Source organism: Pelobates fuscus, chromosome 1 (genome assembly GCF_036172605.1).
Source record: "Pelobates fuscus isolate aPelFus1 chromosome 1, aPelFus1.pri, whole genome shotgun sequence".
Taxonomy (NCBI): Eukaryota; Metazoa; Chordata; class Amphibia; order Anura; family Pelobatidae; genus Pelobates; species Pelobates fuscus.
Window position 1 is genome coordinate 405605238 of NC_086317.1, and position 23202 is coordinate 405628439.

Here is a 23202-nt window from a genome sequence, read left to right on the forward strand (position 1 = left end):
ATAGTGTTACAATGTCACGATTGATAAATTTTTAAAATGTATGTTTTGAAACCGCCATATCCTACTTGTACCTATAGCCCTATAACTTGCAAAAAAATGCAAAAAATCATGTAAACACTGGGTATTTTTAAACTCAGGACAACATTTTGAATCTATTTAGCAGTTTTTTTCATTCGCTTTTGTAGATGAGTAAAAGATTTTTCAAGTAAAAGTCAAAAAACATGTTTTTTTTTCAATTTTTTATCATATTTTTTCATTTTTTTTAAATTAAATTACATGAGATTATATAAATAATGGTATGTAAAGAAAGCCCCTTTTGTCCTGAAAAAAACGTTATATAATTTGTATGGGAACAGTAAAGCGGAAAAGAGAGAGCGGAAAATTACAGCTAAACACAAACACCACAAAAGTGTAAAAAGAGGCCTGGTCGCAAATGTACAACATCGCAAAAAAAAGTCCAGTCCTTAAGGGGTTAAAGGGTTAATATATAAATTATTATTATTATTATTGGTATTTATATAGCGCCAACTAAATCTGCAGCACTTTACACTATTATGAAAGGGGGGGGGGGAATTTGCAATAAATGGGACAATTACACACGAACAATAGGTAGACAAGGGCCCTGCTCAAACAAGGAAATACAAAAAAAAAAATTATACACAGCAATAATGTGAGAGCCATTTTATTGGTTCACACTTGTGGATCTGCTATTGTAAGATGCTATATGTCTTGCTTTGTTTTGCATCGCTATAATTTTTTTTTATACGTTTGTGTTCCTGATCCTATAGTGTTCCTTTAAACCTGGAAAGCAAACTGGAAAGTTTGCTTTCCAGTTCAGTTCAGTGAATGAACCCTACAGAGGGCATTTGTCTGTCAAAATGTTATGTGTGCAAGTGGGTATTTATCATCAAATCAGTCTTAACACAGAGAACATGTGACTTAAATAAATGTGACAGATTAAATGTGCAACTCAGCACCTGACTATTGCAAACTGTAAAACACATACATGGCTGTGTGAGTGTGTAAATACACTATTCTGGGAATATAATTTCCTAAAAACCCACCACTCTCAGCCAGCCCACCTGACTGAGTGTGGTGGGGGTTGCAGTGCAACAATATATGTAAGTCTGCCCTCTTTATGAGTTCCAGGAACATATGAATGTATATTTGTGTGCACTGTATAGAATGATTGGTGGGCTGGTTTACACTCTGACCTAGTGGTTGGAAGACAGCCCACTATCTGCTGACACACCTCATTCCGAGCTCCCAGGCATCCTCACGTCCCATACAGGCTTAGAGAGACTGCTAGCTGGACATGGCTCTGCACATATTATTTCTGCAAATATGTGTTGGTATCCTGGCATTGCCAATACACATCCTCGCTTTCCTAGGACTTTGGAGCTCGATAGTCAAGAAAGCACTTCCTTACTTACTGGAAAAGATGACTAAGTCTATAAACACTCGCATGGGGGAACAAAAGAGAGACCTCTTCAGCCACTTGAAAGACTTTAAACCCCCCTCTGGAGAGCTCAGGGTCCTGGAAATCGGTTGTGGTACAGGGGCTAACTTCCAGTTTTACCCTCCAGGATGCAAAGTGACTCTTGTGGACCCTAATCCTAATTTTAAGACATTTTTGTCAAAGAGTCTGAGTGAAAACGACCATGTGAAATTCGACAGCTTCCTTGTCGCCAGTGGAGAGGACATGTCCCAGGTGGCCAGTGGCTCGCAAGATGTGGTGATCTGTACCTTGGTCCTCTGCTCTGTACACAATATTGATAAGGTGTTAGCAGAAGTTAAGAGAGTCCTGAAACCGGTGAGTGATTTATTTTATGTCACAGTAATTGGGGAAAGTCTAATTTTAGCCCTTTGAGCTGCCTAAGAGCTCATTGGTGGTCTGCATGTCGAATAACCGATTATACATTATTTCTGAGGTTCTGACATGTTCTGCAACATTGGGTAGAATAAAGAAAACTGTGTAATTACAAAATTATATGTTCAAGATTTGACATGAATATTTATATATAAATACAGGTTAGTTTTATTTAAAGGGACATTATAGGCACCCATGTCCCCTTGTTTTAAGTGGAGTAACCCTTCCCCCAACCCCAAGATAATGTAATTGCCTTATTCATTGTTAAATTTCTCTCTTTAGAATATTGTAAAGTGCTGCACAATAAGTTGGCGTTATATAAATGACATAATAGTTTCTGAAGGGATTTATTATCGGCTTCTTACACTTGTTTTATGCAATTGTTTAAAAACTATTTCAAATATATAACAGAAATTACAGCAGAGTTAGAAACAGTTTTCCAGTTCTACAATTTTGGCTTGAAATGCTAAATTCTATGCTCCATATCCAGTTTAGTGAATAATTGTTTTAGCCTTTTAGAAGATATATATATATATATATATATATATATTTTTTTTTTTTTTTTTTTTTTAAACCATATAGCTGTGTGGTGGAATCTCGGTAAAAATAAATTTAGTAGGCCGAGATTACCACGTGGCATGTGTACGTGCATATGCTGACGTATCGATCAGTTGGTTGCACGTGGCAAGATACGATCAGTAGTGTACGGAGCATGTGCAAGAATACAGGATGTAGTATTCCCCCTCCTCCATTGTGCTGGACAAGCCATGCGGTCAAACAGGAAGTTAATTCTTATTTGTGTTGATTGGTCAAGGGAATGTGCGGGTGGAGCTTAATATGGGAGGAGTTATATGCCTATATAAGGAGCCTGCACTATTGTCCGGGGCTCAGACTTTGCTGTATTTTGGTGACGCTAGTCCCTCTGAGTCCCGATCGGTGATCCAATAAAGAATCTCTTCCTTCCTGAAGAAACCTGTGTCCATCTCTCTGTGCTTGGCTTCCGTCAGTTTCTCCGGTATCATTTGGTGCATTGGCCGGGAAGCTCATCGTTCAACGGTAGCTGAGAGGCAGAGGCGTGAGACGGTCTATCTTTGCCCACGTTCTCTACGGCTGCACCCCTGAACTTCTGCGTGGACCTCCCTTCGTCTCGGCGCCACTGGTCTGTTGTCCAGGAGATCATCGGCCTCTACGTGAGAAGTGCTGGGGTGTCCCCGTCGATGAGTGTGAACTCAGGTTCAGGAACGAGGAGGTAAGACAACTGCTGTTTTAGACGGCAGGACCCGCTAGGGGTATACCGATTGTGTGGTAGGCCCAAAGGGGTTTTTGAATCTGTATCTGCCCCCTCTGTCGGAGGGAAGGAGCGAAGGCGCACCGCTCGATCGAACGCTCTTTAGTCAGACCGTTTGATTTGGTTAGTCAGGCAGGGCGCTCTGGTGTAAAATAAGCCCTAGCCGGACACCGGTGTCTTGTCTAGACTAGCGTTCTAGGGTGTATATTTTGTTCGCTAGGTCGGAGGGACCGGGAGACTAAGCGGCGTCTGTGTAAATCCGGTTCGCTAGTTCTCATCCTATCTGGGCTAAGTGGGAAGGCGTGTAAATTTGGAACCCACTAGACTTTTGATAGTACGACTAAGAGGCGTCTGTGTAAATTCGGTCCTCTAGCTCGTTGTATAGTGCGACTAAGAGGCGTCTGTGTAAATTCGGTTCTCTAGCTCGCTATATATGTGGTGATTGGGCAGTGTGGCTAACCAAAACGTATGTAGATTGTTTTTAGGTAGTCCATTCAAGGTACTGGCCAATAGTTTAGTTGGGAATTGTAAATGTGTTAACGATTGTTTTAGTAAAGTGTATATCTTGTTAGATAGCGCGAGCTCAGCCGTCTAGCGAGAGTGTTAATAGTGTGTTGCTGTATTATAGTGCACGGTACCATAACCCTGTATATTTACTGACATTGTATAATAAGTACTAATCATTGTCGTCCATTGCATGTTTAACACCATAACCACTAATAATTGTATTGTGACCTTAACTTGTGCTTTGACCTATGCTAACCGTACTGTAACCGCTATTTGTAAAAGACGATGTTACTGGGGTGTGTTATAGACGGGTAATTCGTATATAGAGAATTATAGCGTGGGTGACTGTATAGTTACGCCAAAGGGCATAATATTGATTATATAGTGACTGGTGTAACAGCTGTGTGTGTACGGGAATTCCCTGAGTGATTATTGTTATTGTGTACGTTTCACTTGGTAACCGTACCACGTGGTGCTGTTGCCAGAGGAAACGGGTGTGACTGTTGAATAAGTACGCGTGTATAGTATTCGTTGTCGACGACGTGCCATTGTTAAGTATGGGTGCGTCGCAGTCAACGATTCCGGATCCCTTAGGATGTATGGTTAAGAATTTTAAAAAGGGATTCAAAGTTTGTGATTTTGGGGTAAAGATGTCTCCTGTACGTTTGGTCACTTTGTGTACTAGGGAGTGGCCTACTTTGGTTGCGGCATGGCCGCCACGTGGCAGTTTGGATCCAACTCTGGTAAAGCGCTTACACGTGGCTGTATCAGGTAGGCCTGAACTTTACGGCCAGTTTCCTTATATTGACTGTTGGAGACAGGCCGTAAATGACTCGCCAAAATGGCTCCAGACATGCCACGAGGAGCAGTGTCGCCTCATGGTAGCTAGGACTTGTTCGTCCACTAGGACTGGTGTTAGGCCCATTTTGGACACGCCCCCTGAGTCCGAGATCCCTTTGCCGCCCCCTTACTTTCCGTTAAGAAGAAGTGACGCAAACGCAGGAAGTCCTGCACCCCTCCCCTCATTACCCTCATCCACTTCCGCTTCCTCCTCCAGTACAGGATCCACCCCCCCTCGTACTAAATCTCCCCTTCCGGAACCAGAACCCACCCCCATTAGAAACGAATATCCTGATTTGGCGCCACTTCAGACTTCCGGTCAAGCTTCATCTAGCTCGGCCCGAAGTGTTCTATTCACTACCTTTTCCCAAAACCAACCTCCCACATCCCCATACCCTATCTCTCCCCGACCGGAACCCATGACTGACGCTTCCCTACGTAGCCCCATCCAAACCCGACAGTTGACTGGTGCCCAACAATTAAAGCACTATCAGATGCCTCTTCGCTTAAATCCCGGGTCAGCTTATATCGATGCCGCAGGACAAATGGCACACGCTGACCCAGTCTTCGTATATGTCCCATTTACCACTACCGACCTTTTAAACTGGAAGACCCATAATTCCTCGTATACTGAGAAACCACAAGCCATGACTGATCTGTTCACCTCAATAGTACAGACGCATAATCCGACATGGGCTGATTGCCAGCAGTTACTAATGACTTTATTTAACAATGAGGAAAGGACAAGAATAAATCAAGCAGCCATTAAAGCATTAGAAGATAGAGCCCGTGCTTTGAACCAAGCTAATCCAGCAGCATGGGCCGCAACACACTATCCCAACACTGATCCCGATTGGAACGTAAATGGTGCTGATATGGTTCAACTCAGAGCCTATAGAGACGCTATAATTGCTGGCATGAAAGCCGGAGGAAAGAAAGCCATTAACATGTCGAAGACAGTTGAGGTGATTCAGAAAAGCGATGAAGCGCCCAGTGTCTTTTATGACCGATTATTGGAGGCGTACCGCTTGTACACCCCCTTTAATCCGGAAGACGCAGACAATTCCCGAATGGTTAACTCCGCCTTTGTCAGCCAAGCATACGGAGATATTAAGCGCAAGCTACAAAAGTTAGAAGGGTTTGCAGGTATGTCCATCACCCAACTAATGGAGGTAGCAAATAAGGTCTATATGAACAGGGATACAGAAAGTAAGAAAGAGGAAGAGCGCAAGATGCGTAAAAAGGCTGATATGCTAGCGGTAGCGATCGCAGGCGTAGATAGACGGGGCCCAGATAGAGGCGATAGTAGATGGAATGAGGAACCTCTAAGTAGAAATCAGTGCGCTTACTGTAGGGAAGAAGGGCATTGGAGAAATGAGTGTCCACGAAGGGAACAGTCTGAGAAAGACAGACCTAGGACAGGTTATGGAAACTTTAGAGGCAGAGCGAGAGGTAGAGGAGGCCCCGGAGGGAGTAATGGTTATAGAGGGAGTAATGGGAACAGAGGAAGTGTTAGGGAAGACAGGTATATTCCAGCAGCGCAAAGGTCCCGCGATAGAGAAGGTAGGGACTTCGTAGGATTGGCTGACACGGTTATGGAGGACTATTGATACCGACCGGGCTCCATCCCCCTTGGTCGAGCGGAGCCTATGGTCGATGTATCAATAGGGGGGAAAAGGAGTGCGTTCATGATCGACACTGGTGCTGAACATTCAGTGGTGACTAATCTAGTTGCTCCTCCATCTGGAAGGACTATTACTGTGATAGGAGCAACTGGAAGAAGTGCTGAAAGACCGGTTCTTAAAAGTCGACTCTGTACATTGGGAGGCCACGTAGTAAAACACCAATTCCTTTATATGCCTGAATGTCCAGTCCAATTGCTGGGACGTGATATGCTATCAAAATTACAAGCGCAGATTACGTTCCTACCAAATGGAACAACATCTTTAAAGTTTAATGGACCTTCAGGTATTATGACTTTATCCGTACCAAAGGAAGAAGAGTGGCGACTTTATACAGTGTTGACTAGCCAAAACCCTAGGAGTGATGAGACATTGTTTAACATACCAGGAGTTTGGGCAGAGAACAACCCACCAGGACTGGCCCGCAATATTCCACCAATAAAAATTGAACTGAAACATGGGGTTTATCCAGTGAGCCTAAGACAATATCACATTCCGCAGAAGGCTAAGAAGAACATCCAATCCTATCTGGATAAGTTCATACGGTATGGTATCCTAAAATTCTGTACTTCCCCCTGGAACACCCCATTGCTGCCTGTTCAAAAGCCCGGTACAGATGAGTATCGACCTGTGCAGGACTTAAGAGCAGTCAATGATGCGGTTGTTAGCATACATCCAGTTGTACCCAATCCATATAACCTGCTTGCTTTAATTCCGGGCGGGGCTACTGACTTCACAGTCTTAGACCTCAAAGATGCTTTCTTTTGCCTCCGAATTGCCGCAGAAAGTCAATGTATTTTCGCTTTCCAATGGGAGAACGCTGTAACGGGCTCAAAACGCCAAATGACTTGGACAAGACTGCCCCAAGGGTTTAAAAATTCACCTACCCTATTTGGTTCAGCCCTAAGTCAAGATCTATTGGATTTCGAGTCCATCCCAGGAGAGTGTGTCTTGTTACAATATGTAGATGACTTGTTGATAGCAGCAGTTACAAAAGAAATCTGTCAGCAAGCAACGCACGATCTACTACATATTCTCTGGAAGGCAGGATACAAGGTGTCTAGAAAGAAGGCTCAGTTGTGTTTGCCAACTGTCAAGTATCTGGGATTCCATATCTCTGAAGGTCAAAGGATTATGGGGCCAGAGAGAAAAGAAGCTGTCTGCCAAATACCAATACCCAAGAATAGAAGACAAGTGCGAGAATTCTTGGGGGCAGCAGGCTTCTGTAGGATATGGATTCCCAGCTATGCGATACTAGCAAAACCTCTGTACGCAGCCATCAAAGGTACAGAGCACGACCCCTTCTTATGGACCCAAGAACAGCAAACGGCATTTGAAGATGTGAAGAAGGCTTTGATGAGTGCCCCAGCATTAGGTCTACCTGATCACACACGACCATTCTACTTATATGTACACGAGCAAAGAAGAATGGCTGTGGGAGTATTGACACAGTACTTGGGATCATGGCAAAGACCTGTTGCCTACATGTCTAAGCAACTGGATGCAGTGGCCAGCGGACTTCCACCTTGTCTAAGAGCCGTAGCTGCAGCCGCCCTGCTAGTAGCTGAAGCCGATAAACTCACTCTGGGTCAAGAACTTTATGTACGAGTCCCACATGCAGTACAGACGTTGTTGGATTACAAAGGAAATCATTGGTTTAGTAATAGCCGTATGACCAAGTATCAAGCAATGTTGTGTGAAAACCCAAGAGTGCATTTAGAGACTGTAAACACCTTAAATCCAGCTACCCTTTTGCCACAACCTACTGAAAGTCAACATGATTGTTTGGAAGTAATGGATGAAGTATTTTCAAGTAGACCAGATCTTCGTGATTTTCCCATCCAGAACCCCGATGTTCAATATTACACCGACGGCAGTAGTTATGTGAAAGAAGGGATCCGCTATGCAGGATATGCAGTAACAACAATAGACAAGGTGATAGAAGCTCGGCCACTGGCGAAAGGAACATCAGCACAAAAGGCAGAATTAATAGCACTAACACGAGCGTTACAATTGGCTGAAGGTTTAAGAGTAAATATCTATACGGACTCTAAGTATGCGTTTTTAACCACTCATGCCCACGGAGCTTTGTATAAAGAAAGAGGACTACTGAATTCAGAAGGCAAAGAAATCAAGTACGCAGCTGAAATCCTACAACTATTGGAAGCAGTGTGGGAGCCGAAAGAAGTCGGTATCATACATTGTCGAGCGCATCTGAGAGGAGATGGTGATGTAACCAAGGGAAATCGGATGGCAGATAGTGCAGCTAAGCGTGCTGCTGAATCAGGAAGACAGGAGTATGTGGGGCATATAGCTGCTCTAATACCAACTCCACTGTCCCAATGGACTCCAGTTTATACAGCTCAAGAAGAGGAGTGGTTAAAGACTGAACCGGGAAAGTATCTGGAGAACAAGTGGTATCAGCTAGAAGATGGAAGAATAGTTATACCAGCATCGCTAGCGGTAGAAATTGTCCAAAATTATCACAACGGGACACATTCTGGGAGAGACAGTACTGAAGAATCTCTTAGAAAACATTTCTACATACCAAGATTGTCCAACTTGACTCAGGCCATTGTACGCAGATGTGTAACGTGTGCTAAGAATAATGCAAGACAAGGACCAGTAAAACCACCAGGAGTCCAGTTTATGGGGGGACTCCCCATGTCCGATCTACAAATAGACTTTACAGTGATGCCTAAATCGGGTGGACATCGTTACCTGCTGGTAATTGTGTGCACCTATTCAGGCTGGGTAGAAGCATGTCCTACTCGTACAGAGAAAGCAGGAGAAGTTGTAAGATTCCTGCTACGAGAAATAATACCCCGATATGGACTACCCTGTTCTATAGGATCGGACAATGGTCCAGCTTTTGTTCACCAGTGCCTACAACAACTGACTCATATGCTTGGTATAAAGTGGAGGCTTCATACTGCATATAGACCCCAGAGTTCTGGTAAGGTAGAGAGAATGAATAGAACTATAAAGAACCAGTTGGCTAAAATGTGTCAGGAAACCCAACTTAAGTGGAACGTTCTCTTACCTATAGCCCTATTGCGAATCCGCAGTACCCCTACCAGAAGGATGGGTCTCTCTCCTTTTGAAATTATGTATGGGCGACCACCTCCCGTACTTGGTAACTTAAGGGGGGACTTGAGTCAGTTGGGAGAAGGAATTACTCGGCAGCAGGTTGTAGAGTTGGGTAAGACTATGGAGGAGGTACAGAAATGGGTACAAGATAGATTACCTGTGAATATTTATCCCCCTGTTCATAGTTATCATCCAGGAGATCAAGTGTGGATTAAAGAGTGGAATAATGTACCGTTAGGGCCCAAGTGGAGAGGTCCTTATGTTGTTCTTTTGTCTACCCCTACAGCGATAAAAGTAGCAGAAGTGACTCCGTGGATACATCACTCCAGGGTTAAACCAGCAGCAGTCGATTCTTGGCAAGTTACAGCAGATCCAGAGAATCCCTGCAAGATCCGGTTGAAACGCACTACTCAGTCGGAGTAACGAGGAATTATTGTGGATTACAAATTTTATTGTTACAGGTGTGAGTGAGAAGGCCATAATAAAGCCTGTCCGCTTACCATCACATAGTGTATAAGCCAGGAAAGTCTCGAAGGGACACCTGTGAAGACGAGCAGAACTCCATTCCCTGCAGCCCTCACATCCTGGAAGCTGAGGTTCCATCGCACGGACGAAGACTGAGGATGACGGCGAAAGATGTGCTTTTGATTGTGTTTATTTACATGTGTTTTTATATTCAGGAAGGTAGAGGTACCGACACTCCTAGCTGTGAGGTATGCATTAAGACTACGAGAACAGGTAACCATATTTCCCAAACCCTAATCTGGCATTCACAATACGAGTGTAAAGGAGATGTATCGAGATGTAGATACTTAAATATAGAATATAGTGTGTGCCATTTAGGAGTAGGAGAACCTAAGTGCTTCAGTCCAGAGTATCAACCTCGTACAATTTGGTTGACTCTCAGGAATGGAGATCCTCAGGGGACCCTAATTAATAAGACGGTGTTAGAATCCGTACATTCTTCGGGTGTTCTGCTATTTGATGCGTGCAAAGCGATATCGAGTGGTAGAAAGCCGTGGAATGTATGTGGGGATCTTAGATGGGAGAGGACGTATGGGTCTAATGATAAATATATTTGTCCCAGTAGTAAAAATAAATATGTGAGTCCTAGATGCCCAAATAAAGACTATAACTTTTGTCCATATTGGTCTTGTGTGGGGTGGGCGACTTGGGGACAGACAGTAGACAAAGACATGATAGTGACTAAGTTGCCGACTAGCCCTTATTGTAAGTCTATGGAATGCAACCCAGTCCATATACTCATCAATAACCCCGACAAGTTCTTAGATAAGTATGGAAATTTATTTGGGTTTCAGATATACGGGACGGGTTTAGATCCTGGGACATTATTGTTTATAGGAATAGAGACTGATACGGTATCCTCCCAGACTCATCAAGTATACCATTCCTTTTATGAAGAGATGAGTATAGATAATAAGATCCCCCATAACGCTAAAAACCTGTTCATTGATCTAGCTGAAAGTATTGCCGGTAGTCTTAATGTTACCAACTGCTATGTGTGTGGAGGTACTAACATGGGAGACCAATGGCCTTGGGAAGCAAAGGAGGTAATGTCCGGTTCTGAGGCAGTTGACCAATTAATATCTACACAAGCCGATTATCATATGAGTGTTAGAGGTAAATCTGAGTGGAGATTAAAGACCTCCATCATAGGTTATGTTTGCATAGCAAGGAAAGGAATAATGTATAATACTTCTGTAGGAGAATTAACTTGTCTAGGGCAAAAAGCTTATGATGATGATACAAAGAATACAACTTGGTGGTCGGCTTCAAATGTCTCAGAACCATCAAACCCGTTTGCTAGATACGCCAATTTAAAGGACGTGTGGTTTGATCTATCCATCACATCTACCTGGAGAGCCCCAGCAAATTTGTACTGGATCTGTGGTAAGAAAGCCTATTCGGAGTTGCCACAGGACTGGGAAGGGGCATGTGTGTTGGGTATGCTCAAACCATCCTTCTTCTTGTTACCGATTGAAACAGGTGAGACTTTAGGTGTTAAAGTGTATGATGTGAATCATAGGAAGAAAAGGGGACCCATAGAGATAGGTACCTGGGAAGATAATGAATGGCCTCCCCAGCGTATCATAGATTATTATGGGCCAGCCACGTGGGCTGAGGATGGTACCTTTGGTTATAGAACCCCTATTTATATGCTCAACCGTATTATAAGATTACAGGCGGTGGTTGAGATTATCACAAATGAGACATCACAAGCGCTCAATCTTCTAGCGAAGCATAACACCAGGATGAGGACAGCAGTATACCAGAATAGATTAGCCTTGGATTACCTTTTGGCAGTAGAGGGAGGTGTATGTGGGAAGTTTAACCTAAGCAATTGCTGTCTTCAAATAGACGACGAAGGGCAAGCAATAGCTGAGCTTACTAGCCATATGGTTAAACTAGCGCATGTGCCTACTCAGGTATGGAAAGGGTACAATCCAAGTAGTTGGTTTGGTAGCTGGTATGAGTGGTTCGGAGGGCTTAAGGCAGTGGTAGGTGGAGTCCTACTGATTTTACTGTTGTGTCTACTCCTACCGTGTCTTATACCCTTAGTAGTTAGGTTTGTGCAAAGTCTGATAGGAAGTATAGCAGAGAGGAAGGCTGCTGCACAGATAATGGCGATATATAAGTATAAGGCTCTAGATCAGGGAGAACCAATGCAAGAAAATGAATGTTGAAGATTCACATCATAAGATAAGTCTGGTCTGGCTCAAGGTAACTTGCGGTGTATGCAAACCAAGGTTAAATGATGCCTCAAGTAATTGTGAAATATCAAGAGGCATCAAAGGGGGGAATGTGGTGGAATCTCGGTAAAAATAAATTTAGTAGGCCGAGATTACCACGTGGCATGTGTACGTGCATATGCTGACGTATCGATCAGTTGGTTGCACGTGGCAAGATACGATCAGTAGTGTACGGAGCATGTGCAAGAATACAGGATGTAGTATTCCCCCTCCTCCATTGTGCTGGACAAGCCATGCGGTCAAACAGGAAGTTAATTCTTATTTGTGTTGATTGGTCAAGGGAATGTGCGGGTGGAGCTTAATATGGGAGGAGTTATATGCCTATATAAGGAGCCTGCACTATTGTCCGGGGCTCAGACTTTGCTGTATTTTGGTGACGCTAGTCCCTCTGAGTCCCGATCGGTGATCCAATAAAGAATCTCTTCCTTCCTGAAGAAACCTGTGTCCATCTCTCTGTGCTTGGCTTCCGTCAGTTTCTCCGGTATCAGCTGGGGTTACCAGATCTACCATGTTTCTCTGTAGTGGCAGCTCTAAACTTAGTGAGGCCTTAGGGGAAATGTAAACATAAAGGCCCCAACTAATACACAGTGAAATAAAATAAAGTTTGCATAGTGTATAGGAACCTGCAGTTATATTGGGTGGGCTTGCAGTTCAGTTAGTCTGTGTATTCATCATTCAGAAGCCTGCAGTGTAGTGGCTCCCTATGCCGCTGTGCAGCTTAAAGTAGTTGTTTTAGTAAGTCTAGCATATCCCTGCAGGCATTCTTCCAGCGTTTTTATCAGAGAAAAGGCAGAGTGTACATTACTGCCTAGGGACACCTTCACTCAGTGGCAGCTCTAGACTTTGTGAGTCCTTTGGTGAAACACAAACATGAGGCGCCCACTAGTAACCAAAGTGAAAATAAATATGGGTTGCATTGTGTGTATAAGGTGGGTAGTCAAACATAATTTTTATCCCGGATTCATTCCCTTGGTGCAGACTGGAATAAAAGTAAGATTTTACTATTGGGTCAGGAATACATGTTTGTGTTCCTGGTCCTATAGTGTGCCTATAATTTGCAATTATTTCAATAGTTTATACATGATTGCAGAGTATGGTTACATAGCCTGGCATTTGTGTATACATAAGTGCCGGCGTGATTGGAAACAAAAATGTGTTTTTAAAAACCAAAATCTTTACTCAGAAATTATTATTTTTTCTTAATATTGTGTACATACGGGTTTACACTTTCTAGTTGGTTCAAGCATCTGCAAGATAAGTAAAGTAGACAAGTCCCTCCCCTCACCGTATAAAGGTCTTCTCCTGGCAAACCCATCTCAGTTGTAACTAGAAAAACACAAATGCTGCAAGTAAAATTTATTTAAGAGGGGAGGGAATATTGTACTGCCACCATAAAAAAAAAAATTACGATGAGTAAAAATTGTTTTTTTTCTGACATATGGTGGCAGTACATACGGGATATAGCAAGATCCCTATCCGGATGGGCACTATGCCACAACAGCTTGTAACACCTTACACTCAAATGCGGCTTCAGAGGATGAAAATACATCTAGCCTGTATGCCTGATGAAGGTGTTTAATGAAGACCAGGAAGCACCCTTACAGATTTTTTCAGGAAAAGCGAGAGCATTCTCCGCCCATGATGTAGCCATGGCTCGAGGGGAATGGGCTTTGAAAGATACTGGTACAGGAAGCTTACGGGCAGGGTATGCCAATTTGATAGTTTCCATCAACCGAAATAGAGAATTACGTGAAGCTTTCCCTTTAAACCTCCCTTGGAAGTTAACAAAAAGGTGATCGGAAGTTCTGTACTCAGTTGACCTTGAGAGGTAAATCTGTAATGCTCTTCTTACATCCAATTTATGCCATCTTAGTTCCTGTGGGGTGGTGGCATTGTTGCAAACGGATGGTTTGCTTTAGACGTTATCCCCTTAGGAACAAATGATGGTTTTGGATGAAGCCCAACTTTGTCATTGTGGAACACAAAATATTAATCTGAGGAGGACAGAGCTTGAAGCTCGCAGAGTCTTTTGGCAGAGGTAATGGCAACCAAAAACGATGGTTTGAGAGTTAAAATCTTCAAAGGAACCTTTTCCAAAGGCTCAATGGATGGTGGGTCACAGAGAGCCTGAAGATCTGTAGAAAGATCACAGGAGGGAAAATACGACTTCCTATGAGTTCGGAGAAGCCTTATTGCCTTAAAGAATCTTCTAATTAGAATATGAGTTGCCAGATCCTTGATAGGAAAAAAACTTAAAGCAGAAAGCTGAACCTTTAAAGTGGAGACCCCCAGACCTGTAGAAAAACCATCCTGAAGGAAGTGAAGAATGGTATCAACTGATGGATGAACTTCAAGACAATGGTGTTCCTTACACCAATGTAAAAGCTTTACCCAGATCCGCAAGTATAATTTAGAGGTGGAAGGTATCAGCAGTTGAGCTCTGTCATTATGAAGACCTTGATGAAGAAGGATCAACCTTGCAACAGCCATGCCTCTGTGTTAACAGCCGTCAATCTGCACATCCTTAGAACCTCCAGTGGTAGATCTGTTTTCTATAAGGCCATTCCCAATAGATAGAAACATAGAAACATAGAATGTGACGGCAGATAAGAACCATTCGGCCCATCTAGTCTGCCCAGTTTTCTAAATACTTTCATCAGTCCCTGGCCTTATCTTATAGTTAGGATAGCCTTATGCCTATCCCACGCATGCTTAAATTTCTTTACTGTGTTAACCTCTACCACTTCAGCTGGAAGGCTATTCCATGCATCCACTACCCTCTCAGTAAAGTAATACTTCCTGATATTATTTTTAAACCTTTGTCCCTCTAATTTAAGACTATGTCCTCTTGTTGTGGTAGTTTTTCTTCTTTTAAATATAGTCTCCTCCTTTACTGTGTTGATTCCCTTTATGTATTTAAATGTTTCTATCATATCCCCCCTGTCTCGTCTTTCCTCCAAGCTATACGTGTTAAGATCCTTTAACCTTTCCTGGTAAGTTTTATCCTGCAACCCATGAACCAGTTTAGTAGCCCTTCTCTGAACTCTCTCTAAGGTATCGATATCCTTCTGAAGATACGGTCTCCAGTACTGCGTACAATACTCCAAGTGAGGTCTCACCAGTGTTCTGTACAATGGCATGAGCACTTCCCTCTTTCTACTGCTAATACCTCTCCCTATACAACCAAGAATTCTGCTAGCATTTCCTGCTGCTCTATTACATTGTATGCCTACCTTTAAGTCATCAGAAATAATCACCCCTAAATCCCTTTCCTCAGATGTTGAGGTTAGGACTCTATCAAATATTCTGTACTCTGCCCTTGCGTTTTTACGTCCAAGATGCATTATCTTGCACTTATCCACATTAAATGTCAGTTGCTACAACTCTGACCATTTTTCTAGTTTACCTAAATCATTAGCCATTTGGCTTATCCCTCCTGGAACATCAACCCTGTTACATATCTTAGTATCATCAGCAAAAAGACATACCTTACCATCAAGACCTTCTGCAATATCACTAATAAAAATATTAAAGAGAATGGGTCCAAGTACAGATCCCTGAGGTACCCCACTGATGACAAGCCCAAGCTTTGAATATACTCCATTGACTACAACCCTGTCACTCAGCCACTGCCTTACCCATTCAACAATATTGGAATCCAAACTTAAAGATTGCAGTTTATTGATAAGCCTTCTATGTGCAACAGTGTCAAAAGCCTTACTAAAATCTAGGTAAGCAAGGTCTACTGCACCACCCTGATCTATAATTTTAGTTACCCAATCAAAAAAATCAATAAGATAGAACCTCTTCCTCTGTAAACTCACGTGTAATAAATGACTCATTTATCCTTTTTTTTAACGGAGGTCCCTCTCCTTCATTTTCATCTGTAAATACCGAACAAAAATATTCATTGAGGCAGTCAGTTAGACCTTTATCCTCATCTACATACCTTCCTTCTTTTGTTTTTAATCTAACTAATCCTTGTTTTACTTTTCTTTTCTCATTTATGTATCTAAAAAAAGTTTTGTCCCCCTTTTTTACTGACTGTGCTATTTTCTCTTCTGTGTGTGATTTAGAAGCTCTTATAACTTGCTTAGCCTCTTTCTGCCTAATCTTATAGTTCATTGTGGAAGCCATCTCCTTTAAGGCTGAAAGCCAGTTCCTGTTTGGCCAGTAAGGAATTATCGCAAGAACCATTGCTCTCTGTTATCTGCTGCAGAATCCTTGGGATTAGCTTCAGTGAAAGAAATATGTAAGCTAGCGTGAGCTCCCATCTTATAGATAGACCGACTTACCAACAGGGATGATACGCCTTGAACAGGGAGGCAAACTTGGGAACTTTTGTGTTCGTCCTTCTTGCCATAAGGTCTACTACAGGAACTCCAAACTTTTGTTTGAGAATGATGAATATCTTTGGATGTAACGACCATTCCTTCTGACTCCACTACCCCCTGCTGAGATCGTCGTCTGTTACATTGTCGATACCCCTTATGTGAATAGCAAAGATGTCCTCTAAGTGATTTTGTGCCCATCTCATAATCTCTGCACATAGAAGATAAAGACTCTTTACTCTGATGCCACCTTGTCTGTTGATGTATAAGACCACCCTATTGTTGTCTGATTGTATTCTTATGGACTTCTTCCTTATTCAAGGTTTGACATGATGTAGGATGAGAAGCACTGCTTTTAATTCTTTAAAATTTGCTGATCTGCTTCTTTCCTCTGTTGACCAGATACCTTAGCGCATAATCAAGCTTAGATGAGCACCCAAACCTCTGTCTGATGCATCTGTGGTAATTACCACCCATTGTTTTAGCTGGCATGTCAGACCTGTCAAAAGGAACCTTAAAGTTCTCCACTAGTTTAGTTGACTTCTGACTTGAGGAAAAATCTGGAAACATAAATCCAATTATTATTCTTTTGACCAAGTTTACGGAATCTCCCACTGTAAAGGCTTGTCTCTGATTTTGCCCACTTGATCGCGGGAATAGCTGATGTCAGGACGCTCATTGCATGCCTTATGGAACAATACTTGATTGCTTGTAAACTGAATATTTCTCTTCGAATTTTCTTATAACTCTTGAATTTAAGTCTTGAATAACTCTTGAAGAAAGAAGAATCAATGTTTCTAAATTCAGGTTCTCTCAAATACACGGTTATAGGAGTTGGAACTTTTGTGAAGATTCTTGGGACCGATGACAGGCGAAAGGTAAGAGCCTTGAACTGAAAATGGTACGTTTTCAAGTCTGCTTATGGCAAATCTTAGAAACTTTCTTGAGGAGACTGCAATAGGTATATGCAGATACAGATCCCTGAGATCCAACTTTACCATTAAATCCCCTTTCTGTAGTATCTGGGTTACAGATGCAATAGTCTCCATGTGGAACCTTTGGTAAGGAATAAACTGATTTGTATCTTTTAAGTCTAGAATTGGTCGAAAGGAATGATCTGGTTTTGGTACCAGGAAAAGGCTTGAGTAAACCCCTTGGAATTCCTGGTTTACTGGTATCTTTTCTATGACTCCCTTCTTCAACAGTAATACAGTCTCTGCAAAAAGAGCTTCCGACTTTCTGGATGATGGATAAAAGGAAACAAGGAATTTAGAATTTGGCCTTTTGTGAATTGAAGCCTGTAGCCTCTTCTTACTAGATTCAGAATCCAAGAATTGCTTGTAGTTTCTTCCCATTTTGTATAGAAACGTTGAGTTCTGCCTCCAACGTCTAACTTTGTCAGATCCATCACTTCTTTTATCTTCAAATTTTATTTTTTTTCTTCTTTTTTTATTTTTTCAAAATAATGTGACCTATCCTGATAGGTCCATTTGTTCCTGTACTGAAAATTCATGTACCCAGGTTTCCAGGAATATTTCCATTTCCGACATCTGTTTTATAATCTCCTCTAAAAGAGATCCAAACAGATTATGCTTTTCCAATGGAAGTTCACAGAGAACTGATTTAGACGCCATATCAGCCATCCAAGTCCTAAGCCATAAGGCTCTACTAGAAACCGAAGATAAACCCATAATCTTGGCAGCCAGCTTCAACACTTCCACTGTCATGTGTACAATATATTCATTGGATAACCTGAAATTCTACATCAAACAGATAAGCTGTTTATCTTGCGATTCACTTCCTTAATGAATCTACGAAGTTCATCAGGTGGAAACCCAGACTCTCTGATGAACTAGATATGTCTGAATTAGACATAATTCTGAGGTAATTCTGAGGTAGACGAACATTTGCCAGATAAAAACTCAGAATGAGATGAAGACCTTCTTTTCCTGCCTCTGTGGCAAGACTCTGGAACAGCTGCAGATACTTTGTTGGATTCGTTAAACATATCCAAAGTTTGGGCTAGATTATGCTGGAACCAGGCCAAGAATGATTGCATATCTTTTTCCAAAGACATTGCTGCACACTGATTAAAAAATGTGTGACTAGTACCATCAGGAAGGGGAGTAGCACATTCATTGCATACTAAATGTTTAGTTTTGGACGTAGCTTTCCTGGGTGTAGGATTAGGCATATGCTCTTTATCCATTTCAGGATGGCTAGCCATATCTGAAACAGTAGACAAATAGATATCCTTAAGTACTCTTCTTTTCCCAGCAGTAACAGATTTTTAAAGCAGAGATTATCTAATTTCATCTCAAAAACCTCTGAGCCGTATGGGGGTCTGGTGACACGGAGTAGCACTTCTGAGAAGCATCCATTCTGCCAGAGGGAGCTGCACAGCTTTATATCCTCAGTAATTTTGAAATTTGCGCCTTTTTCCTGACATTCTGGTTTTCTCATGCTTGGTAGCGCACCCGGAACTTCGGTGGAACACATCAGCACCCACCTGCAACGTCATTATTTGCAAAGCCGGGAACACACTCGGTATAAAGAATCCCCTGTACTTTGCTCCGTAACCTCATATAAGGAGTCTGGGCGCTCAGCTTACCACCCGGGCAGCTATCGAACCGCATCCCCCAGACATCAGCCTATGTTTCTCACCATTGACGCTTGATCCGAACTGGGACAAGGAAGAACTGAGGTGGGTTTGCCTTTAATTGGGTGAAGGGGAGGGACATGTCTAATTTACTCATCTTGCAGATGCATGTCCCAAATAGGAAGTGTAAACCCGTATATACTGTCACTATATGTCAGAAAAGAATAATTTTGGGTGCTTGCTAATTGATTTTTCTTCCTTCCGCTTACTCATTCTGGTGTGCATTTGTTTGTCTGTTATTATTAATTGATTTTTTTTCTTTTTGATGGGTTGTTAGGATTTGATATCTCCTTTAATCACTTATTACATTGATATTTAGGTATCTACTTATTCTGTTTGGATGCTTACATAGTATCTTTGATAACTTTCTGTACATTATCAGCATGTTAGTCCTGTTTGAATCCTCTGATATGCATTGTGATATATCTATTTTCCTTGTACCTATCTTATAATATTTTTTTTTTCATATTAATGGTTGTGCTCCTTGATTGGATATTATCTGTAATTTTACTTGGCCCTTTTGGAATAGGACCTTGTTTAAGTGAGCACCTAGTCTTAGAATAATTTGTGTTGTTATTTTCTTATCAAAATATGACTAAGTGTGCCTACCTACTTCTAATCATTAGAAAAAAATAATTTACCAAATACTAAAGTTACAGATAAGAAAATAGTGTCATAGACATTTCCCCCACATAGTCTATAATCCTTTTACATATAGATTATCCTATATGTTCTTTGAGCTTCCCATGTAGATTTATCCGTATTATATGTATTATGTATGTTACCACTTTACCTTTGCATTGCCCATACCACCCTCACACTTCCGCCATATACACACACACACACACACACACTGACAAATATACAGTCACAATGTGTATATGGTTGTTTGTATTTTTGCGTGTCTGGCATTGTCAAATTTCCATACGTTCACTACTAGGTCCCACCAGAGACCTCACGGCCCTCTGGAATTCATGGCTCGCCAGGGAGAGAGATGCTTTTGGGTGTTTAGCAAGGAGGGTGGAGGAAAGGAGCCATGGGTAGCGAAATCATTTCTTGATGAACAGATATGGGGTGGGAGAAATAATACAGGGTTTGCCACACAGGCGGTGTTAATGCAAGTGTGGCTAGGTGAAGGGAAGGGGGGACAATGTGTCTGTGAGGAGGTTGACAAAGTGGGGATGGTGACTAGAATCGCCCGCTATGAGAGGAGAGAAGCGGGACCTTTTGTTTTCCATTGTTAATTTTTTTTGGTCTCCCTTGTTAGTCAATGCCTCGCACACCAAGGCATTGACTGATATCTGGGAGAAAATACTATTTTCTCCTAATCTATACATTTGCTATCAAAGCAGATATATATATATATATATAACATGTTATGCTCAATCTAATGAGCATACATTGTTTGTGGCATGACAGGTGCCCTTTAAGACCAGATTAGCTGAGCTGAAAACACGGCTAGCTTAAAAAGTTTATCAAGCTTGGCTATTTTTACCTTAAGGGTACACTGTAGGCACCCAGACCACTTTGGCTAATTGGAGTGGTCTGGGTGCACTGTCCCTTATGCACTTAGTGCTGCAATGTTAAACATTGCATGTCTAAATCTGCCCTCAGACCCTAGAGGGCTTCCTGAGTTGAAACGGACCTTTGGTCCGGTATCTGATGCTGGATGTCCCAACGCTATGCATGAGGACCTCCAGCTCCAGATTTTTCCCCATGGGGAGGTCTAATGCGCGTGCGGCATTTGATGCGCATTAGAACCTGCTGGTGCGGGACAGAGGAGGGAGCAGAGAGTCGACCCAGCAACAGTATCGCTTTAAATTCACTTTGAATTCTCACTTTAATAAATAACCCTGTTAATATTTTTTTTTTAAATGGTGGAAACAGTGATAATTTTTTCTTGTTTTTATTGACTATTCAATATTTCATTTCAGGCTGGAGGATTCTTTTTCCTGGAGCATGTTCGAGGAGATCGTTCCTCCTGGATCTATTTTTTTCAACAAATCCTGGACCCAACATGGATATATATAGGAGATGGCTGTAGACTTACACATGAAACATGGAAAAATTTGGAAAATGCCAATTTTTCAGAAGTTAAACTGCGGCACATCAAAGCTCCTTTTAAGTGGAGTCCAGTACAGTCCCATATAATTGGCTATGCTGTAAAATAACTTTTTATATAGTATAAGTTGTAAAATGCTACTAATTTTTAGAGCAAACATTCAAAAATATTGTTGATAGTCTGTGAACACTACTGAATTACTTTTTATTTATATTTTATTTTAATGTAATGGGGTCTGCCAACACACATTATTAAGTTTCAAATTAAATAAAACCAAAATGGTATATCTATTCTTTGTTGAAGACAATGATGCACTAGTTCTATTAGAAAAAGTTTGATCATTAAACTCTGGCGTATAGTCCTTGTAGAATTAAACCCTGGTGTAGTCCCTAGGAGCCACATACTTAAGGCCAGAATTAAGACTCGACATTTTATCCATTCATGTTTAGGTTGAGAATTGTTCACTATGGAACACCTGACATTCTCAGCTTTACCATACTGAAGTTATGGTTCAGGATTTGCACATAACTGCAGATGTCTTGATGAGAGGATCATGTACATTTTCAGCACATTGCGTGTTGTAACCTCAGCTGGTTCCCCTATTTACCACTGTAACGTCTTACAGCATAGAATTTAGCAAGGCTAACTATACAGTTATCACATAATATATATTATAGTTAGATAAACTCTTACTATTTAAAATATAAATAATTGAAGATACAATAAAATAGGGATTGTTTTGGAAGCAATAACGTTTTGTCTTTTAAAATCTTTTATGAAATAATATTATAAATATAGGCATAGAAACAAAATAATCCATTACAATAATAGCAGAGTTTATAAGATTGAAGTTTATACTTGCAATATTAGTAAAATAGAATAACATACCCTCTTGAACAAGTCAACCTTTCAGCCTTGGTAAGATGGAGCAGCATCTCTGCATCTAAAATCATCTCCTCTGTCTTTCTATTATTAAAAAGTACACATTTATACCTTAGATTTATAATTAGGTCATGTTAGTACCTACCTTAACTTGGCAATACGAGACCATGACTTGGTCATTTCACATGGAAACATCTTAATCAGTCTATTGTCATGCATCTTATCTATGTTTAGACTAAAACTTAAGGTTGGACATGATATGGAAAATTCCCTGACTTGTTACATTAACCTAGGACAAAATGGCATCCTAAAGTCTAAACACCATACCCACTGAGTATGGGTAAGATGTAATTTATTAAAGAAACATTGTAAAGATTTTTAATTTGTAACAAATTGTCAGTTTGCAAAATCTCTTAAGGGACAAAGTACACAGTTTAAAAAATAGTTTGAGGGGCCGGATAGCCATGCCTAGTGGACGCACAGTGGAGTAGCTCCTGAAAACCGGCATAACATATACTTAACGAATGGTAGCTGTGCCCCAGTGCAAGAGGCAACCCTGGTCCAGAGGAGAGGCTTGCTGCGAGGTTCTAGTCCCTCAGTGGGGCAATCACTGTCGTACGGGATGGAGATCGCTCGGGCGGTGAGTGGGGTGGCTGGCCGCTGCTCAGCTATCCTAGCCAGAAGGCCCTGTTCCCCACCGCCCTCTGGGCCGGCGGGAGTGATCCCGGTCCCCATCCTGTGACCCATTAGAGTGCCACGACACCGGCGAGAGTCCGCTCCCAAAATGGCGGAAACCGCATGGCAACTCAGACACGCCCTCCTCTGCTGATACCACACAGGCGCAGTGCCGACCCTGAATGAGAGAAAACCGGCGATTAAGTGCCACGTTCCCACAATCCAGGCAGGAGCAGCACCAATGCCCGATACGCCGGTGGGTACTGACCCCGAAGAGGGACAACGCTATAAGGTCTTGGACTAACCTGCCATACCGCTCAGCTTCCCGCAAGGGGGCCGAAACATAAGGTCTGCCCACCTATAGCCACCATACTGGGACTCTCCTCTCGTCTGGGACAGGCACAGGGCTAGACTGCAAAAGATCAAAGAAGGGAACATCCCCCCCCACACTGACACCCTACGGGACTCTTATAAAAGTAACCTACATTGCATACAGACGGGTTGCCTAGCATGCCGACACGGACTCTCGCCTGGCTGACACGAGG

The 23202-nt window shown here is 42.0% G+C and overlaps 1 protein-coding gene across 1 annotated transcript; it reads left to right on the top strand.

The window, feature by feature from the left end:
- The first annotated feature begins 1257 nt into the window (after nt 1-1257).
- Nucleotides 1258-22094, top strand: LOC134596772 (thiol S-methyltransferase TMT1A-like). Its single transcript, XM_063444789.1, has 2 exons — nt 1258-1813; nt 20973-22094. The coding sequence occupies exons 1-2, from the start codon at nt 1316-1318 to the stop codon at nt 21207-21209; spliced, it is 735 nt and encodes a 244-aa protein (XP_063300859.1). The 5' UTR covers nt 1258-1315; the 3' UTR covers nt 21210-22094.
- Nucleotides 22095-23202: the final 1108 nt, after the last annotated feature.